Source organism: Salmo salar, chromosome 02, assembly GCF_965601325.2.
Source record: "Salmo salar chromosome 02, fSalSal1, whole genome shotgun sequence".
In the NCBI taxonomy this organism is placed as follows: domain Eukaryota; kingdom Metazoa; phylum Chordata; class Actinopteri; order Salmoniformes; family Salmonidae; genus Salmo; species Salmo salar.
The window spans coordinates 8,037,603-8,059,381 of NC_138292.1; the positions used below are offsets into that span (position 1 = coordinate 8,037,603).

The following is a 21,779-nucleotide window of genomic DNA, read 5'->3' on the forward strand; positions in this document are numbered from 1 at the left end:
AACATACTGGTACATACTGCTGTAATGATATGCTATGTGGTTCGTAAGGACAGTATAGCTAACATACTGGTACATACTGCTGTAATGATATGCTATGTGGTTCGTAAGGATAGCATAGCTAACATACTGGTACATACTGCTGTAATGATATGCTATGTGGTTCGTAAGGATAGCATAGCTAACATACTGGTACATACTGCTGTAATGATATGCTATGTGGTTCGTAAGGACAGCATAGCTAACAAATTGTCAGCCAACATAACGTGTAAGGTAACTTATTTGAAAAGTCATTACTTTATTACCTTGAGTAGCAAGTAAGACCTGTCTGGTCCAGCGACATGTTTTGCTTGACTCGTTATGACAACTTACATCTGGTTCGACCGTAATGTTTTGTCAGCCATCTTCGTTGAAGAATGCCACAAGGCAAGGGTGGCTCGCATCAAAATCTGTCATAGGAACCACATGGTCATATAAAAACCAAGGGACCCAAAATGCATAATGAGGAACCACTGTATCATGAAAAGTCCTTGTCACTCATTGTCATGTTTGGCTTGACAATGACAGCAAGGAGCTGGCATAATAATAGCACCAACAGACTGGCACTTGGGCTACATATGCCTTACCTACAATCAAGCTGATCTATCTAGTATCTAGTCTTGTGGGCGTCCAATAATAAGGCGGGCGGCCTTCCACAAATCCACAGCTGACTAGTCAGACTAATGGTACTAGAGACTGGCTGACTCATATTATGATGCAATGACAGAGTGCTTACAGAGGGAGTAGCTCCTTTATAACTTAACACAATGTCTCTGCGTTTTCAGTCTTACTGTATTCAGAAATTATCTCTACACACCCACTCAGCCGCATTAGTTGTCTCATTCATCAGGTTGCTGGAAGCTTTATGTCGACCTCAATGGGATTTCATCATGCTGGTTTTAAAAATCTCTCAATCTCTAGAAAAAATGACTCTACTTTGCCATGACAAAACATAAAAAGGATTTTACCATTGTCTGTGTCTCAATTCCCAGCATTAAAGTGTTCACCTCGCTATGACAAAACCAATGACCTTTTCTGTGTTCTCTGGGTTTAACTGACATAAAGGAAGTGATGAAGGTGTTGTTGCTCTATTCACGGCAAAGATGCAATCAAAACAAAGTATTACAGCTTGTGGATTGGGCCACAACAGTAGGAAGCAAGCCTGGGACTTACAACACTTATTACTGTGTGTTACAGTTTGAGAGACACACGGCCTAATCAACTTAGCTATGATATGACAAAGACAAGGCTTTCTACACAACCGCATTCCTGTAAAAAGCTTTGGAGTCGTACCATGGCTAGTAATGGAATCAGGGCCTTTTCACACAGTTTTCAGCTATAGTTCCAATCAGAGTTAGATTATTTGTTACATTGTGTGTGTGTTTATCTGGTCTGGTTGGTTTCACCTTGCCAAAAATGTCAAACAAACTAAAATTCAGAAACAAAACCACGTGTCCATGAAAGTAATTTGTTTATTGGACAAACATTTTCACGTTAAATCCATCGAGGATTATCATGAAGCTTCACTTGTGTGTCCCAATCTTCATATTACTTTGGCTTTCCAACAACACGCGGTAAGAGACAGCACAATAGCCGCTCCAGCAGAGACGCCAATAGATTTAGTTCAGGGCCTTTCTGAGATACTCTAACTGCAGCTGGTGTTTGTATTGACTGATTTATTTCACCTTTATTTTAAAATCAGGGGAGTCATACTGAGACCAAAGTCTCTTTTACAGATGAGCCCCAAATTGAATAAGGATGACGAAGATAAACACATCAAGTAAGAACATCTGCATCATCATCATCATCCAACTCAATTCAACAATAACAAAGTGTCTGATGATATGCTGTGGAGATCAAAATATCTGATCAGCCTTCTTTTGAACATACTGTAGATCTGGGAAGCTCAAGCTTCCTGCTTAACCAGGGCACACAGATTAGGTGATAATAACCACAAGTTCATATCTGAACGTACGGTAGATCTGGGAAGCTCAAGCTTCCTGCTTAACCAGGGCACACAGATTAGGTGATAATAACCACAAGTTCATATCTGAACGTACTGTAGATCTGGGAAGCTCAAGCTTCCTGCTTAACCAGGGCACACAGATTAGGTGATAATAACCACAAGTTCATATCTGAACGTACGGTAGATCTGGGAAGCTCAAGCTTCCTGCTTAACCAGGGCACACAGATTAGGTGATAATAACCACAAGTTCATATCTGAACGTACTGTAGATCTGGGAAGGCACATCATGTCTGGCCATGCTCCCATCACCCAGATCATCAGATGGACATGGTCCTGTACTGTACTGTACACCAGGGACATAATATCAACAAACACTAACAAGCTGAAACAGCACTGTGATTCAGACTTAAAACTACAGTCAAACCATCTTGCATGGGTGAATACTGACTACATTAATCTTGGTAATATCCTACATATTGTGAAACGTCCATGTTCCATCCATATAGAGCCTAGTATTCCACTACCCTATGTTCCTCCTCTTACCAATAGTTCCCTTATTTCAAGCTGAAGTACAAAAAGGAGAACTTCCTTACATTTCAAAGTTACAAACCACAAATACAAGTGGAATCTAAACGATATTTACAGATACAGGAAATGAGCACAAAGTAGTACAACAGAAGGCAACGTGGTGTCCCAAATGGCACCCTATTCCCTATGTAGTGCACTACTTTTGACCAGAGCCCTGGTTAAAAGTAGTGCACTATAAAGGGAATAGAGTGCCATTTGGAATGGAATGCATCCAATGCCACACAGTAGCAGGTAATGTCATTGGAGCCAAACACCTGGTAAATGTCCCCCTACTAGCCCTTCCCTTTTCACCTCCCAAGTCCCCTGAGCCAATGCCTGGACACCTGAGCCAATGCCTGACCTCTGATAAACACAGCTTTATTACTAATGCAGATGATGACAACAACTTACCCATAATGCAACAGTAGGCCTATTTCACATCCTCAAAACAGTATGTCACAACTACTACTATAAAGCCTGTTTCAACACTGTTGTAAACAAAACCACGTGTTAAATAAAGGTTAAATAAAACATTTAAAAAGTGTATACCATGACTATTGACATTATAATCCAAAATGTAATTTGCACTGATCTCTCTACTACTCTCTGGCTGCCAAGGTGAAGGGTGAAGTTGTCCCTCGATGCTGATCTTCGGTCAGTTTTTCATTTTCCCCACTAACTGTTAAGGTTAGGATTAGGGGAGGGGACGCTGATCCTAGATCTGTACCTAGGGAAAACTTTACGCGTTAAACGGCTGCCAAGGCGGGAGGAGGATGTGGGACGGACTGTGCAGCTGTGCTGCCCTGAGCTGCTTGACATTCTGGGGCGCTCCAGCCTCCTGACATGCACCAGCGAAGGGGGAACAAAGAGCACTTTGGGTTTCCTAATTCAGCTGCTTGTTGGTAAACAGACTCTGGCCAGGGAGGCTGCAGTGCAGGAGGGATCCTAATCAGAGTCTACGTCCCAAATGGCACCCTATTCCCTCCATAGTGCACTACCTTTGACCAGGGCCTATAGTTCACTATCTAGGGAATAGGGAGCCAGTTGGGACACAGCCAGGGAACTAGGGAAGACCAGATGAAGCTGGAGGGCTGATGGAGTATGATACCTTATCCCTGCTCATCAGAGCCCTATGGGCTGCACATGTAAAGTCTAATAGGAGGGTGTGGTGTAGGGTTTTGCTGCAGCTGAGTGACAGTGGGGTTGTCACCATGGTCAGTTACAGCTCTGCTCCAACACAGGCAGTCATTAGCTAGATGAACAGTCACCAGGATAATTACTGACAGAGTGATTATACCCGTTTCCTTTTCCAGATAGGCAGCAGCTCACTGCTTCAATTTCTCATAATTACCCCTGATCCTCCAGAAACGTGTGTTTTCCCATCTCCGTGGACCCTACTTTTGACCAGGGTCCATGTTCCTCTCCCACAGGCAGGGGAACAGTGGAAGGGCTGACATCACCACGTCACTACCTCTGGAGGTCATCAGCTACAGTATCTCTATGCTCTGGTCCTGTACATCACCTTCAGGTCAGTATCACTGTGCTCTGGTCCTGTACATAACATTCAGGTCAGTATCTCTATGCTCTGGTCTTGTACATAACATTCAGGTCAGTATCTCTATGCTCTGGTCTTGTACATAACATTCAGGTCAGTATCACTGTGCTCTGGTCTTGTACATAACCTTCAGGTCAGTATCACTGTGCTCTGGTCTTGTACATAACATTCAGGTCAGTATCTCTATGCTCCGGTCCTGTACATAACATTCAGGTCAGTATCACTGTGCTCTGGTCCTGTACATAACCTTCAGGTCAGTATCTCTATGCTCTGGTCCTGTACATAACATCTAGGTCAGTATCACTGTGCTCTGGTCTTGTACATAACATTCAGGTCAGTATCTCTATGCTCCGGTCCTGTACATAACCTTCAGGTCAGTATCTCTATTCTCTGGTCCTGTACATAACCTTCAGGTCAGTATCTCTATGCTCCGGTCTTGTACATAACATTCAGGTCAGTATCACTGCTCTGGTCTTGTACATAACATTCAGGTCAGTATCACTGTGCTCTGGTCTTGTACATAACATTTAGGACTACATGTGCGGTCAGGTAGGCGAGTACTCCCCCGTGTTATGAACCCGCCTTCATTTGTATATTTTCTCTCAAATAGCTGTCTATTGATGCACCAGTCCATACTTTCATGAACACTTCAACCTGTTATTACAGTACACCCTAACGGTAATGACATATATGAAGACAGACAAAAGAACAATCAATAACCTTGGGGTCCAATAGCAGACAGCCGCCTCTTGAGAATGTACATAACTCTACACAGCCATCTGACAAGATCTGACTAGTCCACAATCTCTCTTTTAATGATCAGATCATTGTGACTGTATACAGAGCCTTCAGAAAATATTCACACACACGCCCCTTGACTTTTTCCACATGTTGTTGTGTTACAGCCTGAATTTAAAAATGGATTACATTTAGATGTGTCACTGGCATATACACAATACCCCATAATGTCAACAAAAAATATATTCCAGAACATGCATCCTCTTTGCAATAAGGCACTAAAGTAAAACTGCAAAAAATATTATTTTATGTCCTGAATACAAACTATTATGTTTGGGTCAAATCCAACATGTCACTGAGTACCACGCTTCATATTTTCAAGCATGGTGGTGGCTGCATCATGTTATGGGTATGCTTGTCATCGGCAAGGACTAAGGAGTTTCTTAGAATGAAACGAAAGGGAATAGAGCGAAGCACAGGCAAACTCCCAGAGGAAAACCTGGTTCAGTCTACTTTCCAACAGACACTGGGAGACAAATTCAACCTTTCAGCAGGACAATACACTAAAACAAGGCCACATATACACTGGAGTTGGTTACCAAGACAACATTGAATGTTCCTGAGTGGCCTAGTTACAGTTTTGGCTTTAAAAATCTATAGCAAGACTAGAAAAATGGCTGTCTAGCAATGATCAACAACCAACTTGACAGAGCTTGAAGAATTTTTAAATATTAATTTGCAAATATTGTACAATCCAGGTGTCCAAAGCTCTTAGAGACTTGACCAGAAAGACTCACAGCTGTAATCACTGCCAAAAGTGATTCTAACATGTATTGACTCAGGGGTGTGAATACTGACACTACCGTTCAAAAGTTTGTGGTCACTTAGAAATGTCCTTATTTTGAAAGAAGAGCACATTTTTGGTGGATTAAAATAACATAAAATTGACCAGAAACTGTAATCGAACCCACAAATGCTGATGCTCCAGATACTCAACTAGTCTAAAGAAGGCCAGTTTTATTAATTCTTTAATCAGGACAACCGTTTTCAGCTGTGCTAACATAATTGAAGAAGGGTTTTCTAATGATCAATTAGCCTTTTAAAATGATCAACTTGGATTAGCTAACACAACGTGCCATTGGAACACAGGAGTGATGGTTACTGATAATGGGCCTCTGTACGCCTATGTAGATATTCCATAAACAAAATCTGCTGTTTCCAGCTACAATAGTCATGTACAACATTAACAATGTCTACACTGTATTTCTGATCAATTTGATGTTATTCTAATGAACAAAAAAATGTATTTTCTTTCAAAAACAAGGACATTTCTAAGTGACCACAAACTTTTGAACGGTAGTGAATGTAAATGAGATATTTCTGCATTTCTTTTTTAATACATTTGCTAACTTTTCTAAAACCATGTTTTCACTTTGTTATTATGGGGTATTATGATGTCATTATGGGGTATTGTGATGTCATTATGGGGTATTGTGTGTGTAGATGGGTGAGAGAAAAAAAAAAAAAAAAATATATATATATATATATATATATATATATATATATATATATATATATATATATATATATATATATATATATATATATATTCAATCCATTTTGAATTCAAGCTGTAACACAACAAAATGTGGAATAAGTCCAGAGTTATGAATACTTTCTGAAGGCACTGCATGTCCGTACCTGCATGACAACACTGAGGATGTGCTGATGCCTTGAAATAGTTTTAAAATCATCCTTATGAATTTAGTTGAACTGTTTTACCCAATCAGAACCTGTTGTTTGAATCCCAGATTTCCCCTTTAAAAACAGGTTAGAGATATGCAGCACTGAAGAGCAGCCAATAGCCTAAATCTGTTGTTTCCCCTCCAAGATAAACAAGAGAGATATTTCACTGACTGCGTTCCAAAATGGCACCCTATTCTCTATATAATACATAGTTTAACCAGACCGCTATGGGCCATTCTCTATATAATAAACAGTTTAACCAGACCCCTATGGGCCATTCTCAGTATAATACGTAGTTTAACCAGACCCCTATGGGCCATTCTCTATATAATACGTAGTTTAACCAGACCCCTATGGGCCATTCTCTATATAATACGTAGTTTAACCAGACCCCTATGGGCCATTCTCTATATAATACGTAGTTTAACCAGGGCCATTCTCTATATAATAGGTAGTTTAACCAGACCGCTATGGGCCATTCTCTATATAATAAACAGTTTAACCAGACCCCTATGGGCCATTCTCAGTGTAATACGTAGTTTAACCAGACCCCTATGGGCCATTCTCTATATAATACGTAGTTTAACCAGACCCCTATGGGCCATTCTCTATATAATACGTAGTTTAACCAGACCCCTATGGGCCATTCTCTATATAATAGGTAGTTTAACCAGACCCCTATGGGCCATTCTCTATATAATACGTAGTTTAACCAGACCCCTATGGGCCATTCTCTATATAATACGTAGTTTAACCAGGGCCATTCTCTATATAATACGTAGTTTAACCAGACCCCTATGGGCCATTCTCTATATAATACGTAGTTTAACCAGACCCCTATGGGCCATTCTCTATATAATACGTAGTTTAACCAGGGCCATTCTCTATATAATACGTAGTTTAACCAGACCCCTATGGGCCATTCTCTATATAATACGTAGTTTAACCAGACCCCTATGGGCCATTCTCTATATAATACGTAGTTTAACCAGGGCCATTCTCTATATAATAGGTAGTTTAACCAGACCCCTATGGGCCATTCTCAGTATAATACGTAGTTTAACCAGACCGCTATGGGCCATTCTCTATATAATAAACAGTTTAACCAGACCCCTATGGGCCATTCTCTATATAATACGTAGTTTAACCAGACCCCTATGGGCCATTCTCAGTATAATACGTAGTTTAACCAGACCCCTATGGGCCATTCTCTATATAATACGTAGTTTAACCAGACCCCTATGGGCCATTCTCTATATAATACGTAGTTTAACCAGGGCCATTCTCTATATAATACGTAGTTTAACCAGGGCCATTCTCTATATAATAGGTAGTTTAACCAGACCCCTATGGGCCATTCTCTATATAATACATAGTTTAACCAGACCGCTATGGGCCATTCTCTATATAATAAACAGTTTAACCAGACCCCTATGGGCCATTCTCAGTGTAATACGTAGTTTAACCAGACCCCTATGGGCCATTCTCTATATAATACGTAGTTTAACCAGACCCCTATGGGCCATTCTCTATATAATACGTAGTTTAACCAGACCCCTATGGGCCATTCTCTATATAATAGGTAGTTTAACCAGACCCCTATGGGCCATTCTCTATATAATACGTAGTTTAACCAGACCCCTATGGGCCATTCTCTATATAATACGTAGTTTAACCAGGGCCATTCTCTATATAATACGTAGTTTAACCAGACCCCTATGGGCCATTCTCTATATAATACGTAGTTTAACCAGACCCCTATGGGCCATTCTCTATATAATACGTAGTTTAACCAGGGCCATTCTCTATATAATACGTAGTTTAACCAGACCCCTATGGGCCATTCTCTATATAATACGTAGTTTAAACAGACCCCTATGGGCCATTCTCTATATAATACGTAGTTTAACCAGGGCCATTCTCTATATAATAGGTAGTTTAACCAGACCCCTATGGGCCATTCTCAGTATAATACGTAGTTTAACCAGACCGCTATGGGCCATTCTCTATATAATAAACAGTTTAACCAGACCCCTATGGGCCATTCTCTATATAATACGTAGTTTAACCAGACCCCTATGGGCCATTCTCAGTATAATACGTAGTTTAACCAGACCCCTATGGGCCATTCTCTATATAATACGTAGTTTAACCAGACCCCTATGGGCCATTCTCTATATAATACGTAGTTTAACCAGACCCCTATGGGCCATTCTCTATATAATACGTAGTTTAACCAGGGCCATTCTCTATATAATAGGTAGTTTAACCAGACCCCTATGGGCCATTCTCTATATAATACATAGTTTAACCAGACCGCTATGGGCCATTCTCTATATAATAAACAGTTTAACCAGACCCCTATGGGCCATTCTCAGTGTAATACGTAGTTTAACCAGACCCCTATGGGCCATTCTCTATATAATACGTAGTTTAACCAGACCCCTATGGGCCATTCTCTATATAATACGTAGTTTAACCAGACCCCTATGGGCCATTCTATATATAATAGGTAGTTTAACCAGACCCCTATGGGCCATTCTCTATATAATACGTAGTTTAACCAGGGCCATTCTCTATATAATACGTAGTTTAACCAGACCCCTATGGGCCATTCTCTATATAATACGTAGTTTAACCAGGGCCATTCTCTATATAATACGTAGTTTAGCCAGGGCCATTCTCTATATAATACGTAGTTTAACCAGACCCCTATGGGCCATTCTCTATATAATACGTAGTTTAACCAGGGCCATTCTCTATATAATACGTAGTTTAACCAGACCCCTATGGGCCATTCTCTATATAATACGTAGTTTAACCAGGGCCATTCTCTATATAATACGTAGTTTAACCAGACCCCTATGGGCCATTCTCTATATAATACGTAGTTTAACCAGACCCCTATGGGCCATTCTCTATATAATACGTAGTTTAACCAGAACCCTATGGGCCATTCTCTATATAATACGTAGTTTAACCAGGGCCATTCTCTATATAATACGTAGTTTAACCAGAACCCTATGGGCCATTCTCTATATAATACGTAGTTTAACCAGACCCCTATGGGCCATTCTCTATATAATACGTAGTTTAACCAGACCCCTATGGGCCATTCTCTATATAATACGTAGTTTAACCAGACCCCTATGGGCCATTCTCTATATAATACGTAGTTTAACCAGACCCCTATGGGCCATTCTCTATATAATACGTAGTTTAACCAGACCCCTATGGGCCATTCTCTATATAATACGTAGTTTAACCAGGGCCATTCTCTATATAATACGTAGTTTAACCAGAACCCTATGGGCCATTCTCTATATAATACGTAGTTTAACCAGACCCCTATGGGCCATTCTCTATATAATACGTAGTTTAACCAGACCCCTATGGGCCATTCTCTATATAATACGTAGTTTAACCAGGGCCATTCTCCATATAATACGTAGTTTAACCAGACCCCTATGGGCCATTCTCTATATAATACGTAGTTTAACCAGACCGCTATGGGCCATTCTCTATATAATACGTAGTTTAACCAGACCCCTATGGGCCATTCTCTATATAATACGTAGTTTAACCAGGGCCATTCTCTATATAATACGTAGTTTAACCAGGGCCCTATGGGCCATTCTCTATATAATACGTAGTTTAACCAGGGCCATTCTCTATATAATACGTAGTTTAACCAGACCCCTATGGGCCATTCTCTATATAATACGTAGTTTAACCAGACCCCTATGGGCCATTCTCTATATAATACGTAGTTTAACCAGGGCCCTATGGGCCATTCTCTATATAATACGTAGTTTAACCAGACCCCTATGGGCCATGTTGGGGACACAGCCACTGCATGCACAGCGAGGTGCAGGTACATGTGCAAAGGATTGCTAAGCTTTATGTAAGCGCTGAATCTGGGTCTGATTAAGATGTGTGTAAAGAATGTATTGCACAAATCAGAGGACGCACAGCTCCAGTCACTGACGTGCCAGTGCAAGTCATATGTTCTATTCCAGATTCTGGAGACGCAGAGCGATGGCTAGGACTCATGCATTCAGCGTGTGAGCATTTTGAATACAGTCAACTCCTGACATTGAAGTGCACATCGAATGCAAGCTCAAACACTGTGTGTCCTAATGGTAGCATGTTCCCTATGTAGTGCACTACTTTTGACCAGAACCCTATGGGCCTATATACAGGATAGGGAACTATTTAGGACGCAGACATTGTCAAATACTTTCTTCAAATAGTTTCAGATGTCTTCCTGCTCCATTTGGTTCATACAGTGACACCATAGTGAGTGTCAGACACAGGTACGCAGGCAGACATCCAGTTTAAACATGATACTATAGAAGATGTTAACTTGACTTACAGGTACTGAACTAAAGAGCTAGAACAATGCATTCTCATTGAGACTATAGGAGGGACAGGTGAATGTTAAGTCACCTGTTAAGTTGTTGTAGAGTGACACCTCGTCTGTTCTTTCAGCCTACCTCATCTCAGTCCATTCACTGAGTAGAAACAGTCACAGCAGGTGATTATTACCATACAGTGTAATGTTGTGAAATCATCTGAGAGTGTGAACCCCCTTTCTGTTGTTCTATGTCGAAATGAAGGTCAATATCGTCAGTGTCGGTCCTCATTTACCTCCAGGATTTAAGTGCGACAGACTTTGAATGACATATACTGAAATGGTCAATAGGGCTCTGGTGAAAAGTAGTGCACTTTATGGGAATAGGGTGCCCTTTGGCTGTGTTCATTTCATTTACAACCACAATGTGTTGGTTGGTTTCTGTTCATTTGCAAGCCATCCTACACATGCAAAATAGTAATCTTACTACCTCGCAAAACTACCTGATGCCCAGCCTGTGTGTTGTAAAACCCTGCTGAACAGAGTAAATGCAGTCGTCTCTGTCAGTCTGAAAGGTTCATGAGGAAAGGAAGTGGCTCCATGACATCACAGTTGTCCTCCAAAATCCAGAGATATTGTGTCCCAAATGGCACCCTATTCCCTACATAGCTCACTACTTTTGACCAGAGCCCTATGGGCCCTGGTCAAAAGTAGTGCACTATATAGGGCATAGGGTGCTATTTGAGACGCACACAGAGAGACAGATCAGGAGGAAGTGGTTGACATGGTACAGCGGTGACTGTCATGACCCGATGCTAGACACAGATGGGCAGACACAACATAGCACTGAGCTCAGCAGTACACCAACTGAGACAGTGGTCAGAGAGAGAGTCCCAGAGTAAGAGAGAGGGAGAGAGACAGAGACAGAGACAGTATGGGGGCCTACACCTGTGGTGGCCAAGGTTGTCTGGAACACACTAGTCTGTTAAGTCTTGTCCAATGCCCAGTCTAGAACACACTAGTCAATAGTCTACCTTTCTCTCACACAGGTTAATCAGATCATTACTGTTGATTTGCCAGTCTAAAGAACAAGTCAAATAGGCTATGTTCATCTAACAGTAGTTGTTAGAACATCCAGTAAAGGTTTAACCTGCAGACAATGGGGTCACCATAAATACCATGAGTAATAAAGCCTCACTTAGACAAGGGTTTCCCAAACTCGGTCCTGGGGCCCCCCTGGGTGCCCGTTCTGGTTTTTGTCCTAGCGCTACACAGCTGATTCAAATAACCAACTCATCATCAAGCTTTGATTATTTGAATCAGCTGTGATGTTCTAGGGGCAAAAAAACTAAATGTGTACCCAGGGGGGGCCCAGGACCAAGTTTGGGAAACCCTGACTTAGAAGACTGATGCACCAGATAATATTCAAACACTGGCACCCACTCTGCATGCTTATTATTAAACACTTATTAAACAATGACAATGTCCCATTTCAAAACTAATGCAAACAACCAATGTGACTAGGGCTGGGACAAAAGCAGTATATAGAGATACTCAGTAGTAGAGAGGCAAGGAAACAAAATACCAAGCGGGTTTAGGAAAACAGCCGTAATGTTGGAAACAAACATCATTATGTTGTCATCCAGAGTCACATGTATTTATTTTCCAAACTACAGCACACAGTATGTTACATCCAGCAGGTTAAAGGACCAACGAGTTTGGTCTGCGTCGTGTTTACATTTTTGCCATGGAAAAAAATATTGAGATACTGGTATCGTCCCGGCCCTAAATGTGACCCCACCCAGATGTACTGTGTGTGGGCATCCAAACCAACAGCAATGGGGTTGCATCCTCAACGACACCCTATTCCCTATGCAGGCCCTGGTCAAAAGCAGTGTACTATATAGGGAATAGGGTTCCATTTGGGATGCAGCCTATGTGGGCTGTTAGTAAACCAACAGGACAGGAGGTAGGCCTAGTGAGGGGCCCTCCTCTATTAGTGAACCAACAGGACAGGAGGTAGGCCTAGTGAGGGAGGGGCCCTCCTCTGTTAGTGAACCAACAGGACAGGAGGTAGGCCTAGTGAGGGAGGGGCCCTCCACTGTTAGTGAACCAACAGGACAGGAGGTAGGCCTAGTGAGGGAGGGGCCCTCCTCTGTTAGTGAACCAACAGGACAGGAGGTAGACCTAGTGAGGGAGGGGCCCTCCTCTGTTAGTGAACCAACAGGACAGGAGGTAGGCCTAGTGAGGGAGGGGCCCTCCTCTGTTAGTGAACCAACAGGACAGGAGGTAGGCCTAGTGAGGGAGGGGCCCTCCTCTGTTAGTGAACCAACAGGACAGGAGGTAGGCCTAGTGAGGGAGGGGCCCTCCTCTGTTAGTGAACCAACAGGACAGGAGGTAGGCCTAGTGAGGGAGGGGCCCTCCTCTGTTAGTGAACCAACAGGACAGGAGGTAGGCCTAGTGAGGGAGGGGCCCTCCTCTGTTAGTGAACCAACAGGACAGGAGGTAGGCCTAGTGAGGGAGGGGCCCTCCTCTGTTAGTGAACCAACAGGACAGGAGGTAGGCCTAGTGAGGGAGGGGCCCTCCTCTGTTAGTGAACCAACAGGACAGGAGGTAGGCCTAGTGAGGGAGGGGCCCTCCTCTGTTAGTGAACCAACAGGACAGGAGGTAGGCCTAGTGAGGGAGGGGCCCTCCTCTGTTAGTGAACCAACAGGACAGGAGGTAGGCCTAGTGAGGGAGGGGCCCTCCTCTGTTAGTGAACCAACAGGACAGGAGGTAGGCCTAGTGAGGGAGGGGCCCTCCTCTGTTAGTGAACCAACAGGACAGGAGGTAGGCCTAGTGAGGGAGGGGCCCTCCTCTGTTAGTGAACCAACAGGACAGGAGGTAGGCCTAGTGAGGGAGGGGCCCTCCTCTGTTAGTGAACCAACAGGACAGGAGGTAGGCCTAGTGAGGGAGGGGCCCTCCTCTGTTAGTGAACCAACAGGACAGGAGGTAGGCCTAGTGAGGGAGGGGCCCTCCTCTGTTAGTGAACCAACAGGACAGGAGGTAGGCCTAGTGAGGGAGGGGCCCTCCTCTGTTAGTGAACCAACAGGACAGGAGGTAGGCCTAGTGAGGGAGGGGCCCTCCTCTGTTAGTGAACCAACAGGACAGGAGGTAGGCCTAGTGAGGGAGGGGCCCTCCTCTGTTAGTGAACCAACAGGACAGGAGGTAGGCCTAGTGAGGGAGGGGCCCTCCTCTGTTAGTGAACCAACAGGACAGGAGGTAGGCCTAGTGAGGGAGGGGCCCTCCTCTGTTAGTGAACCAACAGGACAGGAGGTAGGCCTAGTGAGGGAGGGGCCCTCCTCTGTTAGTGAACCAACAGGACAGGAGGTAGGCCTAGTGAGGGAGGGGCCCTCCTCTGTTAGTGAACCAACAGGACAGGAGGTAGGCCTAGTGAGGGAGGGGCCCTCCTCTGTTAGTGAACCAACAGGACAGGAGGTAGGCCTAGTGAGGGAGGGGCCCTCCTCTGTTAGTGAACCAACAGGACAGGAGGTAGGCCTAGTGAGGGAGGGGCCCTCCTCTGTTAGTGAACCAACAGGACAGGAGGTAGGCCTAGTGAGGGAGGGGCCCTCCTCTGTTAGTGAACCAACAGGACAGGAGGTAGGCCTAGTGAGGGAGGGGCCCTCCTCTGTTAGTGAACCAACAGGACAGGAGGTAGGCCTAGTGAGGGAGGGGCCCTCCCTGTTAGTGAACCAACAGGACAGGAGGTAGCCTAGTGAGGGAGGGGCCCTCCCTGTTAGTGAACCAACAGGACAGGAGGTAGGCCTAGTGAGGGAGGGGCCCTCCTCTGTTAGTGAACCAACAGGACAGGAGGTAGGCCTAGTGAGGGAGGGGCCCTCCTCTGTTAGTGAACCAACAGGACAGGAGGTAGGCCTAGTGAGGGAGGGGCCCTCCTCTGTTAGTGAACCAACAGGACAGGAGGTAGGCCTAGTGAGGGAGGGGCCCTCCTCTGTTAGTGAACCAACAGGACAGGAGGTAGGCCTAGTGAGGGAGGGGCCCTCCTCTGTTAGTGAACCAACAGGACAGGAGGTAGGCCTAGTGAGGGAGGGGCCCTCCTCTGTTAGTGAACCAACAGGACAGGAGGTAGGCCTAGTGAGGGAGGGGCCCTCCTCTGTTAGTGAACCAACAGGACAGGAGGTAGGCCTAGTGAGGGAGGGGCCCTCCTCTGTTAGTGAACCAACAGGACAGGAGGTAGGCCTAGTGAGGGAGGGGCCCTCCTCTGTTAGTGAACCAACAGGACAGGAGGTAGGCCTAGTGAGGGAGGGGCCCTCCTCTGTTAGTGAACCAACAGGACAGGAGGTAGGCCTAGTGAGGGAGGGGCCCTCCTCTGTTAGTGAACCAACAGGACAGGAGGTAGGCCTAGTGAGGGAGGGGCCCTCCTCTGTTAGTGAACCAACAGGACAGGAGGTAGGCCTAGTGAGGGAGGGGCCCTCCTCTGTTAGTGAACCAACAGGACAGGAGGTAGGCCTAGTGAGGGAGGGGCCCTCCTCTGTTAGTGAACCAACAGGACAGGAGGTAGGCCTAGTGAGGGAGGGGCCCTCCTCTGTTAGTGAACCAACAGGACAGGAGGTAGGCCTAGTGAGGGAGGGGCCCTCCTCTGTTAGTGAACCAACAGGACAGGAGGTAGGCCTAGTGAGGGAGGGGCCCTCCTCTGTTAGTGAACCAACAGGACAGGAGGTAGGCCTAGTGAGGGAGGGGCCCTCCTCTGTTAGTGAACCAACAGGACAGGAGGTAGGCCTAGTGAGGGAGGGGCCCTCCTCTGTTAGTGAACCAACAGGACAGGAGGTAGGCCTAGTGAGGGAGGGGCCCTCCTCTGTTAGTGAACCAACAGGACAGGAGGTAGGCCTAGTGAGGGAGGGGCCCTCCTCTGTTAGTGAACCAACAGGACAGGAGGTAGGCCTAGTGAGGGAGGGGCCCTCCTCTGTTAGTGAACCAACAGGACAGGAGGTAGGCCTAGTGAGGGAGGGGCCCTCCTCTGTTAGTGAACCAACAGGACAGGAGGTAGGCCTAGTGAGGGAGGGGCCCTCCTCTGTTAGTGAACCAACAGGACAGGAGGTAGGCCTAGTGAGGGAGGGGCCCTCCTCTGTTAGTGAACCAACAGGACAGGAGGTAGGCCTAGTGAGGGAGGGGCCCTCCTCTGTTAGTGAACCAACAGGACAGGAGGTAGGCCTAGTGAGGGAGGGGCCCTCCTCTGTTAGTGAACCAACAGGACAGGAGGTAGGCCTAGTGAGGGAGGGGCCCTCTGTCTGCTCTTCTACCTGCTGAAACAGGTCCATCTGCTTTGTCTGCTGCCATGTTTAACCCCTCAATGCCTGCCAGTGCCTCAAGCTATGAGGTAGAGGGAGGAGAGGAAGAGAAAGGCCCAGGTATGGTTGCATGGGTGTAGAAGGGAATGTAACCAACTGCACCTCAAAATAGGCATATAACATAAGAGGAAAAGACTGCAGTACTCATTGCAACTTTTCCTTAGGCATTTGAAACAGATTGCAAAATCTAGTGAATAATTTAGTATCATTAATTAATTTCCAGGCAATATGTTTTCATTCAAATCAGGATTCATGAAAAAGGATGGATGACTGACCACTGCCAGTTAGTAGTAACACCCAATTCTAAAATAAACCACTCTTATAGAAATGTTTGTTATAGGCCTACCTGGGTGTAATCTGTCAGGGTTGCAATTCAGACCGCTAGTGTGTCTAGGCTATATCAAGAACACACATTTTAATTTGTCGGCACATTTCAGACAATGAGTTTTGTGATGCTGATGAAAATACTAATACTGTTGCAACAGTTGTGTTATTGTAGGCTACAATGTATCACAAGCAGGTGCTGGTGCAGTAGGCTACAAACTGATACACGCTGGCATAGCACACGGCTTACGAGTTTTGGGGAAATTTGCTTTAAAACTGCAAAATTTTCTCTCAGCCTCATGGCAAAAATGTGTAAAATACCACGACATTTGACTATAAAACGGCACATTTTTCACTATGCCCCATTGTACAGAGCTTGCGGGGCCGTGAAACTGCGCTACACCACGGCCAATACAATGTTACAAATATGTTAAGCTATGCTAAGAGCCATATCCCTGAATAAATCATCTCTGTTAAACAAATAAGAGAAGGATAACTATCTATAGGCCTACCCCAACTCCACTAAAGTGAACAACATACATGTGACAAGAAGGAACTACATTCAGGAAGTAAAGAGGCCACCTGACCAAAGATGGTGGATAAATGAAGATAGTTCACTCAGGCAGTTTACCATTGAAAAAAAGAGTCAGTTCCGGTCTACTTAACGGGGTGGGTCTCACATAGACACCAATTCAGTAGCAGAGTCTGGTCTACTTAGCTCATTGCCTTTAATAGGACCAGAAAGAAACCGCGAGTGGAGTGTCTCGCTTCCTCTTCCGTCTCTGACCTTGGCAGTAGCCAGCAGGTAAAGGAACCATATGTAGAGTTGTCGACGCTAAGTTTATACTAGCATAGAATTAGAACAATGTTTAACAAAATCAGACAAACTAAACCGTAGATAGTGCTGGCATATCACGGAATAAAACTGCCTGTTTATGGACAGATGTGAAATTATGAGTCGACACGCTCAAAATACATCCTGCATGAATCCCAAATACTTCCTCATACGATTCCGCCTGCTACTGTCAGAACAACAAGCATTGGCAAATATGGTTGCCAACTGTAGCGTGCACTGCAGTCATGTTTTCCGTTGATATCTTCGAATAAAGCTTTCAAGCAAATATAGGACAATTGCAATTCAACAACAGGTGTCAGCCCCCCCATTAAACTTACCTTAGTGTAATATAAAATCCACAGCTCATTCAACCTCTCCTTCGAAGCCATTCTCCTCCGTCCTTCTGTGTATAATCCCTTGGTTTCAGTATAAATGTATCATTGTACTTTTACATTTGTTTGCAATAAGAGCGTTAAGATTGTTTCCAGAAAAAAGGACGAAACATTGGTCTCTTGTAACATCTTGGCAACATAACTCGCAGTATCCAAAGTGATCGACTGACAGAATATTGTACGCTCTCCCCAAAGTTTAGCAGATTGCCAAATTAATTATAAAAGACATGGTTAAAAAAACTATCTGCCGTGGATATAATGTCAAGAGCAAGAACAGATCAGGAATTCCTGAGCAAAATAAACCCGAATGAATATGATGATCCCCCAATTACGAAGTAATTCCCACGGACACAGCAGTCAGATGGTATCTTATTATAATACGGTTTACATCTTAATATACAGTTATTCATCTCCTTCCATATGTGCAGCGAAGCGATAGGACGTTGACTCCACGCCGTTCTGTAGAAGTCTCCTAAACATCCACTTTTTGGAACGTTCAAGCAAACCCTCTGGCTTCGCGACAGACTGCGAGCGCACTGTAGTATGGACAGGTAATACTCTTAAAGATACATCCACCCTTTAAAAATGCCCATATAGAAGTTATAACTAAACATTTATACAGGACTTACAAAGGCTATAACATGTTGTATGTTATAATATTTACGTTATCAAATAGAATATGATGATGAAGCCCAAACATAATAAAACATTGGCATCTCACAAAATACATTCTTAACATCCCCATCAAACTAAACAAAGATAATAAAGAGGATCATTATCCTTCAAAAGAGAGAACAATGTGCATATTGAACTGACAGGCAATGTGGGGATTTCTGGGAAATGACAATAGTCTGTGCCAAATGTTCCCAAAGGATTTGTCCTAATTACTTGAATCAGCCTATGGTTAATTGGAATAGAGCTAGAAATCCATTTCTATGCTATAAACAGACATGTAGGGGACGTTTCCCTGACACAGATTACTCCTAATACTAGACTTAAAAGCATTTTCAATGGGGATTCTTAATTGAGCTTGGTGTTTAGTTCAGGACTAGGCTGTGCCGGGGAAACCAGCCCATAGTGTGTTTCTCTTGAGTCTTGCCCATTGCCCACTTGGCTTGTGGATCTCTCTCTCTCCTCTATAAACACAGCCATCCAACCCTCCCCATTCTACTGTTTATATCTGTCAGTAAGAAGTACAGAGCACTAAAGCCATAAAAGCAGAGGTATTAAACAAGGTATTAAACAAATATAGAACCATGACAGGTACAGGCTTACAGTGAAACATCTATTCAACAGGGAACTGTATGGTACACTGTATGGATTTCCTATACTGGATCTTGTTAATTCATGTATTTGAACAAATGAGGGGTAGAAAGACACATTAGTCTCAGAAACCAATAACTAAAATCTTGCGTAATTGCGTCATGAGAGATTGTGTGTACATAGGCTATATCATTGAAAAACAAATATGTAATTGAACATGTACAGTTAGTTGTGTATACAGAAGGGAAGAGCTTCCTTATTGTGTCAGTACAGATGGCTCCTTATTTTCTGGTTCATTAAACAAATGACAAAAGACAGACAAGCTTTTACTTTAGCCAGTCAATATTTGTAGAGTTTTTTTTACGGTCAGATTTTCAAAGAGATTTTCAAAGACTTCCTGATAATTTAACGTACCAACTCAAAGCTGTTTAGTCAAAGGTGGAGCTTCGGTGAAACCACACTGTTGAAACGGGTTGGAACTGGAAGGGATTGGGGTTGGTATCACGGGCCGGTATCCTCATGCCAATGTTATGCGATAACACTGCCTCTCAATGACCTCACACTAGTCACTCAGGGGCTCCAGAGCGGCACAGTGGTCTAAGGCACTGCATCTCAGTGCTAAAGGCGTCACTACAGACCCTGGTTCGATTCCAGGCTGTATCACAACCGGACGTGATTGGGAGTCCCATAGGGCGGCGCACAATTGGCCCAGCGTCGTCCAGGTTAGGGTTTGGCCGGGGTAGGCCGTCATTGTGAATAAGAATTTGTTCTTAACTGGCTTGCCTAGTTAAATGAATAAAAAACATTATGATAATCAATCTAATCCATCATACAGTCAATTTCCTCTGTCCCATAATCTGTATCTTTGTAGAGGAACTGTAAATTATACCCCAGAGGCTGATAATAACTGATATACATAGGATTGGATAGACAATTTATTTTGATAAAGACTCAAGATACAAATGTCTGGGTTTAGTACATTTTTTGTAAGAAGGGAAAAAAACAATATTTCTTGTATGACCAACTGACCCAATATAGTGATTGTGTGTGATGGTGAATTTTTAACACAGAGCCAACCATAGAGATCCTATTAAATGTGTATTCTAACTCCTAATTCAATGGGGAAAACACTGGTCAACAGGAGGATGGCCACAACAGAACCTCCAGGCAGGCAGCTGTAATATTGCCATGGCAATGGCCTACATTCCACACCAGGACCTACCCACTACCCAGTGCTGGCTGGGTGGCCCTCTGTGTGGCCAAGCTGGGCCTCTCTATATATGAAGGATGACTACAAAGCCACCCTCACTCACGTGCTGATTATAGACTGACAGTGCCAGAATATAATTATTTGTGTTAAGAATTCAGGAGCATAGGCTATACTGAAAAGATTTGGCATGGGTCCTCCTCAAAAGTTCTATAGCTGCACCATCGAGAGCATCCTGACAGGTTGCATCACCGCCTGGTATGGCAACTACTCGGCATCCGACTGCAAAGCGCTACAGATGGTAGTGCGTACGTCCCAGTACATCACTGGGGCCAAGCTTTGTGCCATCCAGAACCTCTATACCAGGCAGTGTCAGAGGAAGACCCTAAAAATGGTCAAGACTCCAGCCACCCGAGTCATAGACTGTTCTCTCTGCTACCACATGGCAAGTGGTACCGAAGCGTCAAATCTAGGTCCAAAAGGCTGCTTAACAGCTTCTACCCCCAAACCATAAGACTGCTAAACAGGTAATCAAATGGCTACCCAGACTATTCGCATTGACCCCCTTTTATGCTGCTGTTTATTATCTATGCATATTCACTTTATCCCTACCTACATGTACATATTTCCTCAATTACCTTGACTAACCTGTACCCCCACACATTGACTAACCTGTACCCCCACACATTGACTCGGTACCGGTACCCCCTGTATATAGCCTCTATAGTTATGTTATTGTGTTGCTTCAAAAATACAACTTTTATTGTGTTTGTATTATTATTATTATTTTTTTAAATGACTTAAAAAAATACTCTTCATTATTGCTTAAACTTATAAGTAAGCATTTCACTGTAAGGTCTACACCTGTTGTATTCGGCGCATGTGACAAATAACATTTGATTTGATTATTTGATTTTTGAGGATACTCAAAAGAACTGAAGAATCGATCACTGCGGGACTGCCTTTATTATGTCCAGAAAATGGATTTAACACCATCTGTAAATACATACTGCTTTCATTCCTTTAAATCATTTTCCAACCAGCAGCATGCAGCCTGGTCCAGGCCAATTGACGAAAGCCTCTGGATAAGTACTGAGTGATCCATAGTGTCGAAGGCTTTAGACAGGTCAATAAAAGAGGCCGCACAGTGTTTCTTCTTATCCAAACAATTAAGAAAATAATTTAAAACCAAAGAAGTAGCAAAGATGGTGCTTTAATCTGGTCTGAAACCTGACTGGTGTACATTTAGAATACATTCGCTAGTTAAAAAGGATCTAAATTGAGGGTTTTCCAAGGATTCTAGAATTTTTGCTAGGCAAGAGAGTTTGTAAATAGTTCAATAAGGATTTAGGTCACACAGATCACCACCTTTGTGAGGAGGAGTATATGGGCCACCTTCCAGACCCGGGGGATTGTACCAGGAATAATTGTAAGGTTAAAAATAATAGTTC

At 43.7% G+C, this 21,779-nt stretch overlaps 1 protein-coding gene across 1 annotated transcript in view; it reads right to left on the reverse strand.

The window, feature by feature from the left end:
- Positions 1-18,395, reverse strand: part of LOC106573589 (neurobeachin-like protein 2) — a 138,038-nt gene extending 119,643 nt beyond the window's left edge. Inside the window, exon 1 of the mRNA XM_082968540.1 lies at positions 17,805-18,395. Within this exon, the coding sequence (XP_082824666.1) occupies positions 17,805-17,855 (51 nt within the window). The 5' untranslated portion in view covers positions 17,856-18,395. The remainder of the gene's footprint in view (positions 1-17,804) is intronic.
- Positions 18,396-21,779: the final 3,384 nt, after the last annotated feature.